The 16,025-nt window shown below is 33.9% G+C and overlaps 1 protein-coding gene across 3 annotated transcripts in view; it reads left to right on the top strand.

Annotated features, from left to right (window-relative positions):
• PKN2 (protein kinase N2) overlaps nt 1–16,025 on the top strand; it is a 152,776-nt gene that overhangs the window by 96,832 nt on the left and 39,919 nt on the right. For all 3 annotated transcript variants that reach the window (XM_074266308.1, XM_074266309.1, XM_074266310.1), the window contains 2 exons: nt 4,305–4,490; nt 8,739–8,848. In XM_074266308.1, the coding sequence (XP_074122409.1) occupies nt 4,305–4,490; nt 8,739–8,848 (296 nt within the window). The remainder of the gene's footprint in view (nt 1–4,304; nt 4,491–8,738; nt 8,849–16,025) is intronic.

Genomic DNA, 16,025 nt, shown 5'->3' with positions numbered 1-16,025 from the left:
TGCAATCATCCCCCCCTTTTCATTTATTATAGCACAGTAGAATTCCAGCATATTCACACATAAGTTGTTCAGCCATTCCCTGAGTAATGGATGTCTTCTTAGTTTCCAGTCCATAAAAAGAGATGGTGTGAATGTTTTTAAGCATATCTGGCCTTTTCTTTTTTCTTTCATTTCTTAAGAGAACAGACCTCGTAGCAATTTCATTGGGTCAAAGAGCATACACAGCTTACTAAATTTGGGGCCATAGGTTCAAATTGCTTTCTAGTGTGATTGAACTCAGTTCACATGTACATCAATGGTATATGGCTATACCTATATTCCTCTAGCTCTCCAGCATTCCTTTTCTTTCTTTTTTTTTTTTTTTTTTTTTTTTTTTTTTTTTTTTTTTTTTTTGGTCATCTTTGCCATTCTAATAGGCATGAATGAGATGGTCCTTAGAATTGTTTTAATTTAAATTCTTCTCATTACCAGTGAGTTAAAGCATCTTTTTTCTATGACTGTTGCTAGCATGAGGTTCTTGTGAAAACTGTTTCTTTGTGGCCTTTGACCTTTAACAATTTTAATTATCTCTGTGTATCTTAGAAATGAAATCTTAATCAGAAAGATTTCTCCCCCATTTACCTGCTTTCTATTGTTAGCTGATTATTTTGTGCAGTCAAAATTGTTTTACCACCTCCTGCTTTCTTCACAATATCTTGTATAGTCATCAACACTTTACCTTTCAGTAGATCTAATATGTAATTTCTTTCTTGCTCCTTTAATTTGTTTATGATGTTACCCTTATGGTAAGTCATATTCATTTAGAACTGATTTTAATAGATGGTATAATGAGCTGGTCAGTGATTCTTGTTAGATACCCAGATCAACATCTTTATTGTTTTGCCCCTTTTCTTGCATACCTAATTTTTAGTTTGGATGTTCAGGATTTTTTTCTTAAGAGAATCTGTCTTCTGTATTTTTTTTTTTTTTTTTTTTTTACACTAGTGAAATTGGTTTTTCTGGAGCAATCGAATCCTTCTCCTTTTTCCTCCCCCATCCTCAACCTTTTTGATTTCCCTGAAGTTTTAATTCTGTTGGCTACCTTTTACTAATTATCTCCCTCTCTCATCTTCAGAATACTATAATCCAAGTTCTCTTATTTTTCTCACCATTTCATCTGATTCCTTATCTGGTTTCTCATCTTCTTCTAAATCCTTTAATATGGTTCTTTCTCACAGTCTGCCCTTAACTTTCTTTTTTCCTGTGTTCTCCATTCTATGTAATTCTCTAATTCTATGTACTCCTTTGCATATCACCCCTGTACAATTGCTCAATCTTGATCTCTCTTCTGAGGTTTAGACTTGTGTCTCCAATTGCTCATTGAACATTGTCTAGTCTTACTGTCACTCTAAACTCAACATATTTGAAACTAGTTCATTATCTGCCCTCCTAAACTTACTTGTTCCTCCTCCTGACTTCATTATTGATGTCTGTGACACCATCATTCATTCACCTGATCTCTCCTATGTTCATTTTTATTTTTTCTTATTTCTTCAGGTTTTGTGAATCCTATCTCTACAACATGTTTCCTATCATTTGCCTTGTCTCTATTTACATTGTTACCATTTTAATATAGGTTCTCATTGCTTAACTAGTTTGTTTCAGTAGCTTTCACCTTCTCTCTTGCAATCTGTCTTTCATAATGCTGTCAGATAAAATTTTTCTGGTTTAGGTATCTTCACATGTCATTCTTGACAAAAACATATTCATTGGTTCTCATGTAAAGTTCAGGCTTTTTTACCAGACATGGAAAACCTTCTACAAGACATGATCCTATTTGTCTAACATTATTATTCTTCACAAATTCCACATTCAGTATTAAGTGGACATTATGCATTGTTCTCTCACTGCCTTGTCTTTGTTACTACTATTCTCAATTCCTTCCCCATCATCAGCTTTTAAAATACAATTTATTTCAAATATTTGTCCTCTGAGTTAATCTTTTCCTGATTGTTCCCCCTCTTCTTCTAAATCAATAAATTTTCCTTAATTAGACCTGACAAAACTTTTTGCATAAAACTCTCTAATAAATGTAATATTATAGGGTTTTAGTTATCTTTTATTTTATCCCCTTGACCATTGGTTCCTGGAGATCAGTGGTTAACTGTCTTTAACAATTTTTTTTCTCTCTCTTTTTTTTTTTTTTTTTTTTTTTTGTGTGTTGCTTTGTGAAATATTCTCCACACACTAAATGCTTGATAATTGTATCCATGAGTTATATAGGCCCACAGTACTCAGGTTATACTTTAAATACTGTTGATTTAAATTTAATTAATCTTTTGGTACCACTTCTATAGACTATGTACGAAGGATACAAAAATGAAATGAGGCACAGATCCTATTGTCAGAATTTATGATCTCACAAGGGAAAGGGATAAGACATGTATGTAATATATTACTGAACAAAGACAGAACATGATAAATGTGAGGGAGAGTTTCAGAGTGATATGAGAAATCTGAGTTAGATAGCTATCATACAATATTGAAAGAAAAGGGAAGTGAAGAAGGTAAAGTAGGCACAGGCCCTAAGCAAAGGCTTTATTGATAAACTGGAGCTCACGTAGTATTTGGTAACCAGATAAAGAGGCATCTTAGGACTGTAAGATAGATTCTGAGTGGCTTCAGAGCTTAGGTCTCAGAGCAGCTCAAAGAAACTGTAGACTTGATTTTGCCACTAATTACTTAACTTTGGACAAGTTACTTAATCTGAATTTTAGTTTGCTCTTCTGTAAAAGAGTGTTATCAAAATAAATCTAAGGTTATTTCCAGAACTAAAATTCTTTGAATCTATTATAGAAAATAAAGCTTTGTCTTTCTGTAAAGGGAGCGAGGGAGTCAATAAAGATCTATATAATGTTTCCTATATGGTGTTAAGTACTGTTTAAAGGCTTCCACTAAGCTCAACCTGCTTTTCCACTCATCTTATACTTTATACCTATTCACATGCTCTTTAGTCCTTTCTCCTACCCATTCTTCTACATAGGCTGCCCCTCATGCCTGGAATGATGCACTTTTCTCATTTCTGCCTTTTACAATCCTAAATGTCTACATTAGGCTCTTTATCATTTCTCTTCAACTTCTAGTACCTTCCTAAGAATATCACTTCATATTTATTTTGTCTATACTTACATGATCTCTTCTCCAACTAATGTAAGCTTCTTGAGAGAAGGAAGTTGTTCATTTTTGGTTTTTCTATCCTAGTAAGTCATTCTGTCCCAAGCAGACTCTTTATAAATGTTTTGGATAGATTTGTATTAAGCTATTCAAGGCAAATTCTGACATATGCCTTCTAATATTTCCCATTTTTAAAAACTCACTTTACTCAGAAATATTAAATATTTCTGTGTCCAAATTTATCTTCTTTGCACTAGGAATATAAAGAAAAATTCTGTGTCTTGTAGGAGCTTACGGGCTAATACAGAAACTAATTCAAATAAACATGTACTAAGAAGTAGAAAACAGATTCAAGCAAAATGATAGAAGAGGTTCTGAAGAAGGATAGAGAGATTATGGAAAGGTGCCTCCTTCATGGAGGGAAGTAATGAAAGTGAATATATAGATATAGGAGAAAGCAGAATAAGATATGTGAAGGAAGCCTAGATTAAGGTGGAAAATATAATTTAAAGACGATTTATAGAGAAGCTTTGAATGTCAGAATGAAATTTTAAAATTTTTTTCAGTAGGAAATAAGGAACTACTGAAAAAATTTTAATGGAGTCACATGAAATAGGAAGATTATACTGATGCTGTTATGATGGAGGATGCTGAGAATAAAGAAAAAAGCTTAGTTAAGAGTTTATTAACCATACTCTCAGCCAAAAGATAAAAGCCTTAAATAAAATAATGACAATTTACAGATCTGAGCAGAGAATTAATGCATCTTGGCAACTGATTGAATAGGAGGGAGAAAGGAAATTAAGCAAAGAGTAGAGTTTGAGGTTTCAAGCCTTGATGATTGGTAATTTTCATGATGACAATAGAAACAAAGTTAGCAGCAGGGAAAGGTTTGTATATAGTAAGAGTTTAATAGAAAATAGCTTGTTTGAGTGGTGTTATTGAGGTATGGTGGGATATCCAGATAAAGATAAAAATCCCATACTTCTGTTTCCTTCATTGAATTATCGGAAGCCTCCACTTTCATCAGTTATTATTAAGAAAGAAAAACAATTTGTTCATAGAAATTATTTTGATTGCTTATATTTTTATTATAACTTTTGCATTTCCACAACAAATTGAAGCTCTTATATATATGTTCATGTTAACAGGTACTTTGGAAGTTCGACTCATGGGCTGCCAAGATATACTAGAGAATGTCCCTGGACGTTCAAAAGCAACATCAGTTACACTGCCTGGCTGGAGCCCAAGTGAAACGAGATCATCCTTCATGAGCAGAACAAGCAAAAGTAAAAGTGGGAGTAGTCGAAACCTGCTAAAAACAGATGACTTGTCCAGTTCAGTAACTAATTTTCTTAATTTTCTAAACATTAAAAAGGCATAAATAAGAAACTTCAGTGTGCGAATAAAAAGAAGTAGTACTTAAGAGCTCTGCAGGAAAAAAAAATTAAAAATAGAAAAGTGATTTTTATGGTGATTATAGAAATATATAAACCATATTAAAATCTACTTGTTCAAAATTCAGTAGCTAGGTCTCACGTTTCCTGCTCTGTTATCCTCTTACTGATTTTAGAAAAACTGATATTAGATAACAGAACTTAGGATTTCCTGTAGAAGTAGTTGACAGAAATGACTACTATTGAACAGGAGGGATCTCAGAAAGAGTAGGAAAGAAGATATCAGTGAAGTTGTCTTGATTATTCAATGTATGAAACAAGTTAGATTTTCATTTTAAAAGTTGGCTTTATATATGTAATATAATCTAGTAAAACTTTTCAAAAGTACTTCAGAGGCAAGAACCAAAAAGTATATTATACTCATAAAACAATGTGTTCAGCACATTTTCTAGACTCCTACTGGGGAGGGATCCTGAACTTTATGATCCTAAATAGTATTGTTCAGTCTTTTAGGGCTTTGTTAAACAGTCCTTTTGTCTCTTTATGATGACCAACCATCAATCCCATTTAGTTAGTTTATATAAGTAAATGACTTAATTGCTTAGATTGGGGTGGGGTGGGTGTGAGTGCACACATGCATTAATTTATAGTAAACCAGTCTCCCTTGAAAACTGGAATGAATGACAGAAAAAATGTCAAGATGGTGGTTGTAGTCTCATATAAGTGTTAAAACTAAAAATATAACATTGCTTTCTCCAGTTGTTTTGTATTTCAATAAAGTTTAGTGGATGGAGAACATTTGAAGACAGTTGTTAAATTTCACTTTCATTTGAAAAATAATAGCAAGCAGGTAGCCATTGTAGCAAGGAATAAGCAAAATCAAAGTGACAAGACTGAAGACAACATGAGTTTGAAAATATTAAATGTTTTAAGGTGAAGGCTAGGCTGAAATTTGGGAAACAAAAAGATTTCCAAACATAATGTTCTTAAAACTTGGATCGAGACTTTGGTAATGGGAATTCAGTTAGAATGAGCTGATTGAATTGATATTTTCAGTAGAGAAGCAAAGACTGACTATGAAAAAGAAAGGGATTAAATAACTAAATCAGAAGTGTTAAGTTTTCTTTTGGAAGATAAAAGTAAGACTTTAGAGGTTGGATTCTTAACTTTTTGGTGTGTCAAAGATACCTGTGGCAGTCTGGTGAAACCTATAAAGCCCTTTTCAGAATCATACTTTTAAATAGAAAATAAAATACATAGAAGTACTAAGGAAATCAATTATATTGAAATGAATTTATCAATCATATATGAAATGCATTGAAAATGAGATTCACAGACCCCAATTTAAAAACACCTGTTTTTACATATCAAGTTTTGTGCCAGATGTAAACTACTGTGTATTTATGTGTATGTGCGTCTTGAAAGTTTTATGTAACCTCTAAGCTGTTCACAATTTAGAATCAAAAGATAGGATCACTCATAAGGTCATTAAAGCCTTTCTAGCAACAGGGGATACTGCTAGAGTAACCCATGTTTGAAGACTAGACAAAGCAAGCACTTTGAGCTCCTAAAGGCAATGATTGTCATAAGATGAGCCAAAGAAACTCTTTAAGGACATAGGATAATACAAGTTTAAGTGGACTTAAGGAAAGCAAGAGATTTCCTCTCATAGTCATTTAGTGAAAGGTGGTTTATAGTAGGATTCTCTTTGGGCAAATGTGATAGTTTATCACATTAATTGCTACAGATATAAGCCAAAGGATCATTTTTTACTTGCTCATTTTAAGAAAAGAACTCATGCTACATAGCATTTACATGAAAACATTTGTGGTAAGTGGATAAATAGGACATGTTTTTTTGGGTCTCAGTGCACTCTCTACACCTTTTCTTGAATTGAGACATCTCTTTCTTTAGTGCTGCTACTTCTCTCACCACTTTGTATTTCTTTTCACTGATGTTCATATATTTCAGTGTTAGTGAGACACTTTACTTTTGTATTTGTTCCTGGTGACAGCCCCATGATGTAGATGCAATGATCAGCCTCATTCTACTGAACAGAGTGATTCAGGGAGGTTCAGCAGCTTACCCAGAGTCACAGAGCTAATGAACATCAAGAGGTGACATGCAAGTTCTGGTGTCCTTCCTGTCTTTTGTTTCCAGGACATAGCACGATAGCTGACATATGTTGTGTGCTTGATAACTACAGAGGAAATTTGTCTCTGTATCTGTGACTTTCCCTGCATTTTCTTGTTTCCTAATTATTGTCATGTTGTCTATCATTTGATAATTATAGAAATCTAAATCATGCATTTTGCAACTTTCACTCATTGTTTCTGGTTTTGTCCTTCATTTAAGTACTTGAATAAAATCATACTGCCACGTAGTCTTTTCTTCTTCAAGCTAGATACCCACAATCTTCTCAGCTAGTCCTCCTATAATTTGTCCTCAAGACTTTTCACTGTTTGTCTGTGTTCTCTGGCTTATCGGGATCCTTCTTCAGCTCTTTCTTTTTGAGAGGAACAGCTTTCCTGATGATGTGGAACTGAGACAGAGTGCAGTGGCGCCATGAGATGACATGCCGACTCAACCCAACCTTCAGTCCCCTGAAACCCCCGGAAGAGGGGCAGCAAGACCAATAAGAAAAGCACCAGCCAGGCCCCAAGTCTAGCCTCTGACACAGAGGTTCTCTGAGTTTGACCAAGTCCCTGTCTGTAAAATGAGATCAGATTGCAGATCTGTCAACTTTCCATCTGGGATCTTATGGTCTTTTTCCAAAATTATTACTGTTTGATCTTCCCTCCCTCACAATATACTTATGAAGTGGATTTTTTTTTAAGCCCACATTTAGGCTGAGTAAATATAAGCATTTGTCCCTTTTGAGTTTCACCTTAATAAATTCAATCTAGTGTTGTACTCTGTTGAGAACCTTTTAGATCCTGACTCTTAACTCTCACTGTGCTTACTATCCCTCCAAGCTCTGGATTGCCTTCAGATTTCATGAGCTCACTATCTAAGCCTTTTATTCAGCTTATTGACAAAATATTTAATGACCCAAGGCCAAGCACAGATTCCTAGAGCATTCCCATGGAGGATTCCTGCCACATTTATGTCAAAGCCCTAATAACCACACTTTGAAGCCAGCCATCCAATGAGTTTGGAGTCATTATGGTTGTATTCCTTTTTTACAAAAGTTTTTTGAAAAACATTGCCAAAATCTTTATTGAAATCTACATTTTCCTTATCTATTGAGTAATGCTGTGAAAAATGGATGTAAATTTAGTCTAGCATGTTCTGTCTTTGGCTGTGTTGGCTCTTTATAACCATTACTTTCTTTTCTATTCTACATATTCACCAATCATTGCTTTAATGATCTACTGTAGAATTTTCTCAGAATTAAAAGTCAGAATTTGCAGGTTTGGTTCTTATCCCTTTTTTCAAATTTGGGGTGGCATTTGCCTTTTCCTAATCTGATGGCATTTGTCCTGTTTTTCATCATTTTTCAAATAACACTGAAATTATAATGATATAGTCACCCAAGGCCTGGGTTTGACTCCTGGTTCTATACATCTTCCCTCTTTGAGCTTAGGAAAGGTCATTTCATTTCCTCTCTCTGACCCATGCTATTATGATCTGAAAAATGAAATAGAGGGACTAGTCCCTTCCAGTTATAAATTTTGTGATCCTAGGGTACAATTCACCAAACATTGAAGTGCTTGCTAAATGGAAAACAATACTAGATCCTGAAGAGAAAGAGAAAAAACAGCATAGCCTACATTATTAAAGTAAACAGGTTTGGTGAACTATATATGTAAATAATTATTGTAAACTTTTAAAATTTAGTATCTAAAAGCTTAATATGATAAGAAAAACTTGAGGAAGGAAAGAAAGATTAATTCTAAATTGGGCATCCAAGATAGCATCGCAGAGGAGGTCGTGATATCTAAACTAGACTTGAAGGAACAAGTCCTGAAGGTGGACATATTTTTATATTTATTATTTGGAATGAGTGAATGTTTTAAAATGTACTCTTTTAAGATTTAAAATTTTAAATACCTCAACCTTGCTTGTAAAGATAGCATTTTCAGAGAGTTGTAATAGTTTTGTATCTGCATAATTGTAGAGGGCCACTTTTTTGTTGCACTCAGTCATTTTATCTTGTTAAATGCAGTTTTTGAAATTTTTTTACAGATGACATCTGTGCAGTTTTGAAGCTCGACAATACCGTGGTTGGTCAAACTAGCTGGAAACCCATTTCTAATCAGTGTTGGGACCAGAAGTTTACACTGGAACTTGATAGGGTAAGATGATAGGATTTTTAATGCCACATCTATTAACTATAATATCTTTATTTTCTTTTTATATTTAGGTCACATTCCTAAATCTTATACTTAAAAATTTTGAGAATTTTGGTTTTCAATGGGAACAAAGTGATGACAGTCTTCATTCACTTGAGTACCCCCTGAAAATTCATAAGTGATAAATTGAGTATAAGATTACTAACCTAGTTGCTGTTTTAGTTTCATCTAATTAGTTAACATTTTGCAATAGTGTAATTTGTATTAAATCAAGTAACTCAGATAATTAAATGAATAATTTACTGTCCATTTACAAAGATGAAGCTACTGATTATAGGATATGTTCTTTGAGTTCTTCTAGACGGTTATGGGTTTGAATTTTGTTCATCACACTTTTAATGTGATCTCTCTATTATTAGTATACATATGAAATAAGAAGATCTGTGGCCATGAAATAACAACTGACCTACCCAGGAATCTAATTCATGGCTTTGATCACAAAAGAATTATTTCTGTTAATTTACTCTTAACAAAATCTTTCTTTTTCTGTAAAAATGCTTAGATGAGATTGCATATTACCTTATCATTTAGTCATTTTAGTGATACTATTAGGTCATATTTCATTCAAGTTTAAAGATCACAATATCTTGCAAATATAAGTCAGCTCTCCTAGTCAAAGGAAATTGTTAGTAATTTTTTTCCTCTATTATAAATTGTAAGCTACCCGATAAAGTTTCACATTTACATACATGTTTTCTTCTCTCTTAATTTGTCACATTCCTTTCATCTTCTAACACTTCCCATTCCCTTTTTTTCCTCCTTCCCTATACATGTTAGTATTCAAAGGTGTTGGGGGATTTTAAAATTTTGAAATGTTTGCTATTACTGTCAGCAGAGATTTTGTCCAAAGAGAACCATTTTGCCCCTAGCAGGAGAGAGAAAATTAAATTTAAAAGTAACTAGCTTTCTGTCATTGTAATCAACATTAAGTAACAGTTAAGATTTACCCACCTCTGATGCATTTACATGTACCTGAACTGAGAATGTAAATACATTTGGATTCTACAGTGTACATCCATACTTGAATTGTCAGAATTATGATGTTTAAGCCCTAAATCTAAAATTTGAAAACTAAAGTATTTTTCCTAAGGTATTTATGGCAGACAGAAGAGATGTTGGGAGAGAAATTGATTCCAATTTAGCTTTGCCACTTAGCTTTGATTGCACTGTAATTCTGGATGAGTCACCAATATTTAGTAAATAACAACAAGGATCCCAAGGATTAATGAAGCTCTGAAAATGGATCTAGGACCCAATTGCTCAACTAATTCTGTCCTATAATTACACTCTCTCTACCTCTCATCCTTTATAACTTGTGAAAAAGTCTATGCCAGCAGATCACAAGCTCTGGCAGATTCTCCAAGTCTGGAACTCTTACAGTCTCAGCAATTCACTAACAACTTTCCAAGTATCAGCCTTACTCAGCACATAAACAGCAGCCTGGCCACTTGGTATGAATTCTTTGGCTGTGGCAACATGAGAGAAAGAAAAAATATAGAATGACGTTCAGTCTTATGCATTCCTCTTCTGCTTTTTCATAAGTTGCAGGGAAAAGATGGGCAGAACATGCTAAAAATCACATCTTTTAAAAAGTTTTTTTAGGTTGATTGTTGGCACTTTTAATACAAGTTCCTTGTGTTGTGGACATAGTACTGGAGCAATTGACGAGCATTAATGTTGACATTCTTGCTATATACTTAAACTAAAAAACCAAAAGGAAATTGAAACTAAATTGAAGAAGAGCATACAGGCTATCTTTGCAAAGGAGAGCAACAAGAAAGATCATTACATGAAGCATTAGATCATCTCATAGTGTTCATGATGATTGTTTGTAAAAAGACCATCATATAAATAATGCACTTTCTGTACCAACATTTGCTGTAAAGGATGAAAAAGTAGAGAAATTCAACAAAGAATTTGATGAGATTCTTCAAAGCAAAACACACATTGTTTGAAAACTTGACCTCAGAAGTAAAGAATGAGACGGGTCAAAGACTTATAGGCAAAACGCACATATTTCACACCTCTACATTATGAATATTTTCTTTGAGAAAAAGATTCAAAAAGAACTGGATATGGTAAGTACCAAGTAACAGCACTAAAAATTGAATTTGATAATATTTCAGGATAAGAAATGGTTTATTACTAATGGTGAGAATCATTACTAAATCAGCTCTTTATGTATGGGTAGACCACTAACTTGTTAGTTATTGTTATTAAAAGGTCAAAATTAATATAAAGTTGGAAGTAAAAATAAAATTATTGGAAAAAATAATACATATCTAACTACAGCCTAATAAATTTGAACAAGTTATTATTAACCAAAACAGGGGAAATTATGGATAGAAATAGAATTGACACAGTATATGTTTTCATTCAGAGGTTCACCTAAATTGGTAAGGGCCCCAAAACTACTCTAACAAATATTTGTTCAATTTTGCATCTAGCTCATAACAGTGCATATGGCAGGAACCCAAAGAAAAGACTAAGTTCAAATCCAGCCTCTCATATACAAGCTGTGTGAGGAATAACATCTACCTCACAGAATTGCTATAAGGATCAAATGAGATAATATTTGCAAAGCACTAGCATAGTCCTTGACACATATTAAGTGCTATGTTACTATTATTGGTGTTATTCCAAGAGAAGAGAAATGGTAACCCTCATTTGAACTATAAACTCTTGTAAAATTTTATAGAAAAAGATGATGGAAGAATGAGCAAATTTTCCTCATAAAACCAGTGGCAGTATTTTGGAAAGTTTAAACCAAACTTGGTGAGAAATTCTGCTAAGTATAGTCAATATAAGGGCAGAATATTAAGGAAATGAAAGATGGAAAAGATCTGCAAAATTTTTTATGAGAAGTTTTTCACCATCAAGAACAGTGGAGCATCCATATTTCATCACAATTCCAGATGTGCTTCAAAGGAAATAGAAATAGCACTAAAGAGAACTATGGGGAAAAGAAAATGTATTAAACTACCAGAGAGGTCACAATTTTTAGGACTTTAAGGAATATCTGTTCTCATAAAGTTTAAGCATGGGCAGATTTCAAAGGCATAGGAAAAAAAATCTCAAAACTATTATTTCCTCTTATCCCTGGCAAAGGTAATCAAGAGAATTATAATAACTGCTGATGCATGAATTTTTTTTCCATATATAAGAACAGTCCATGTTAGATGAAAACAGGTTGTTGTTAGCAAAGTAATATTCCAGCCCACATTTTTTGCCATTATACTAATTGACTGAAAGATGTAGAAAATACAAAGTCACATGCTATTTATTGATTTTAAAGAATCATTTAATTTGGTGAAGTGAAATATGACCTTAAAAGTTCCTTTTCCCAACCAAATGTTTTCCTCATATATGTTAAACACGTATGTAAAATTCTCTGAAATAAAAATATCACCCTTGTTCCATCTTCTATTTCTTAATATCAAACATGGCACAAAACATGTCTGTGGTACAGAAACCAAATTAGATGGGTATTTCCTAGAGATAATTGCAAGCTCTAAAATGTTTTAGAGCCTCTTTAATGAGATCTGTAATTATTCAGGAATTTGGACCAGTAATCCAAATAGGAAAAACCAAGTGGATGAAGAAATCTCATTGTTTTGACTATGTTAAACAGATATTTACCTATCAAGATTGTCAGTGGATATATTTTTGTTGGACAGATACTATAAGAAGTAGTGTCTTGAATTGAGTCTATTATTGAACAGGAGGAGAAAAGTGATTGAGCAATCTTTTGGCAAATTACAAAGTTCTTTAATAAACACCTGCCTTCTCACTAAGCTAGAAACATATTTGTTGTAGTGTTTTATTGATGTTTTCTTTTTTTAGTCTATATCTGTGATCTCATCACTTTGGAGAGCTCCCCACAAAAAAATTCCCAGCATACTTGCAGATCAACACTTTCTTTCTAGTCCTGGAACGCTGCTCTCACAACAAGAAGTTAATAACTTTACATAGTAGCATGGGCTGAGTAAGAAAGAACTTGAAATCCAGCTCTTTCTGACTTCAGGACTAGCTCTATGGATCTAGGACTATCCCTTTCTAGGAGAACATTTTGCTGTTCACTCATTTTCAGTTGTGATTGACAATTCTGATGTCATTTGGGGATTTTGTAGCAAAAATACTAGAATGGTTGGCCATTTCCTTCTCCAGCTCATCTTATAGATGAAAAAAGCTGAGGCAAATAGGATTGAATGGACTTGCTCAGGGTCATACAGCTAATAAGTGACTAAGGCCAGATTTTAACTCGTCTCTCTCTAACTGCAGGCTCAATATTCCAGATGATGCATCTAAGCATCCCAGTTATAAAAGATAAGTGATGTCAAATTCAAATAGAAGTGAATTCTTATGGACTTGGATATTTAAAACAAATTTATCATTATTTGTGTTATTTCATTTTTATTTTCTTAAACATTCCCCAATTAAATTTTAATCTGTATTGTAGCAAGTTTGATGTCTCTGAAAAGGAAAGAAATACATGATCAGAAATGTATGCTCTTCTCACATAGCAATAAACAATGAATAAATGTTGGACAGCCCAAATGCTCTGTTAATCTCTTCACAATGGCAGGGGATTCAATAGAAAAGCTCTTAGCATATTGTGTGGACCCCATGTTGGAACCTTTTTGTAAAGGTTTGTAAACAATGATGGAGGTCCCAAAGAATAGATGGGGATGCTGGATTGTAGTCTGTGTCATTTAAGGGATTACTCACATCAGTGAAATCATGGATCCATTGGAATATATGGAGTTGCAAGTAAATGTCTCAAATTTTGCTTTTCCCCCAGTAATTCAATAAGAAAGAAGTAGTTAAGAGACTCTTATATGCAAGACATTATGTTGAAATATGTCTACCTTCATATTTTAATTAGGTTAAAAAAGAACACAGATAAGCATAATACCAAGTAGGGAGTGATTGATTGGGAGATAGCCCTGAGAAAAGGGAAAAGGTGTTCTAGGAAGATTAGATTTGGGTGAGAATATCTTTTAACTTGAATGACATAGGGGGCAGAAGGGGGGTGGAAGAGGATTTAGAAAAACCCTTCATTCTTTTAGGCATGAAACTTGAAAATCATTTTTGATTCATTTTCATTTTTACCAGGTTCTCTATGTTTGAGATGTCTTCCACCTATGATCCTTTCTACTTTCATTACCACCTTCCTTAACCAGGCCATTTTCTCATTCTGTAGTACTAAAACCTTCTATAATGCTTCCTTATGTGCATTCTCTCTTTCAGAAACTATTTTCCCTATCAGGCTAATCTTCACAAAATGTTCCTTTCATCATGCCATACCTGATCCAGAAGTATACAGCAATCAGATTTAAGTCTAGTGGGCTTTCCCCCATGTTTCAGATCCTTATAATACCTACCCAATCTTATTCCCCCTTGTCCTCAGCCACTTGTTATCTTTGTGACCCTGGATAACTTCTGCCCCAGTTTTATAATTACATTTATTTTGTAGAATATATCATTATCTTTCAACAAGGCCTGATGTTCTCCTCATTGATACAGCATGTACAAATAGAAGTATATCAAAATAAATAGGAAGGTGATTTGCAGAATTAGAGAGAGGAGAAACTAGGATAATACCTGTTTATTAAATGCCTATATATGCCAGGTGCTAAGTCATGGGGATACAGAGAAAGTAAAAAAACAAACAATCCCTGCCCTCGTGGAGCTCACAGTCTGATGGAAAAGACCATTCATGAAAAAGCAGGGGTGGAGGTAGAATTAAAGGGCCCATGAAATGTAGCCAAAGAAATGATTAGGAAGTGTTGGTTTCATCTCACAAAAAATTATGAGTTGTTAGAGATGACGAAGTCTAGGAAAGCAGCTAGGTGAGAAATCATTAGATGAAGTCTCTGAATGTTCTCCTTAAATGCTGGAAGGTCAGGAAAGAAATTATTGGGGCTTCTCTAGCAATTCAGATGAGACAGTGGGGGCCTCAACCTATGTGAAAGTGGTGGATTTGTGATTGGAGGAAAAGGTGGGGGAAGGAATATAAAGAATTCTTTTGGAGGAAGAATTAACAAGATTTAGCAGCTGATTGGAATAGAGAATTGAGGATGAAACCAAGCTTGCAAACCTGAACTAACTGGAAGAATGTTTTTTCTTTAGACAGAAACAAGGAAGTTTAGGGGAGTTATAATGGAAAATAATATATTGTGCTTTGAACATATTGAATTTGAGGTGCTTTTGGAACATCAAATTCAGAATGTTCAGCAAGTAGTTTGTACTGTAGGACTGGAGATCGGGAGAGAGTCCAAAGTCAGACTTATAAATTTTGAACTTGTGAGTAGAAAAATTCAGGAGAGAACATTCTCTCTACTCTTTTTAGTCCTCCAGTTGAGAGGTGGCATGGATGATAACCCAGCAAAGGAGATTTGAGAAATGGTGACACTTAAGAAAAAAGGGAATCCCAAAAACTTAGAAAGGGGAAAGGGCTCAAGAAGAAAAAGTGACCAACTGTTTCTAATGCTTCAGAGAGATCAAAAAGGATGAGTTTTGAAAAAAAGGCCATTTGACTGAACATTTAGAGATTGTTAGTTACTTTGAAGAGACCAGTTTCAGTACAATGATGAGGTAGGAAGTGGAACTGAAGAGAATTAAACAAGCAGTGGTTTCTAGGAGTTTAATTATATAAGAGAAAAGAGTTATCAGTTTCTTGAACCTGTGATAGTATTAATAGATCTGTTTGTTTAGTTTAGGAGAAACCTGGGCACATTTGGAGAAGACATTGAAGCAGCAAGTGGATAGCAAGGAATTAAGAGATTGGGAGAAGGAGGTTGAGATGATTAAGATCAATCTTTCAGTTACCAGAGCTCATTCAATAATAATCACAACTGACATTTAGTTACTACTTTTGGATTTATACATTATCTGACTCGACTTTAACAACCCTGTGAATCCATTATCAAATAGCTAGTGAATGAACGAAAGTAGATTCTAATTCATGATTCTCCTAACTCAAATCCATGGCTCTTTTTCATTCTATCATGCTTCCAATCAGAATATTGATAAACAACATGTATTGAGGTCTATGACTTGGCTATTTCAGGATAGAATGTTCATGTAGGGTAAAAGTGAGTGAGAGGTCAGTGATAAA

The sequence above is a fragment of the Sminthopsis crassicaudata genome, chromosome 4 (genome assembly GCF_048593235.1).
Source record: "Sminthopsis crassicaudata isolate SCR6 chromosome 4, ASM4859323v1, whole genome shotgun sequence".
Lineage (NCBI taxonomy): Eukaryota > Metazoa > Chordata > Mammalia > Dasyuromorphia > Dasyuridae > Sminthopsis > Sminthopsis crassicaudata.
Note: the sequence above shows the minus strand (reverse complement) of the source record. Positions and strands in the feature narration are given on the sequence as shown.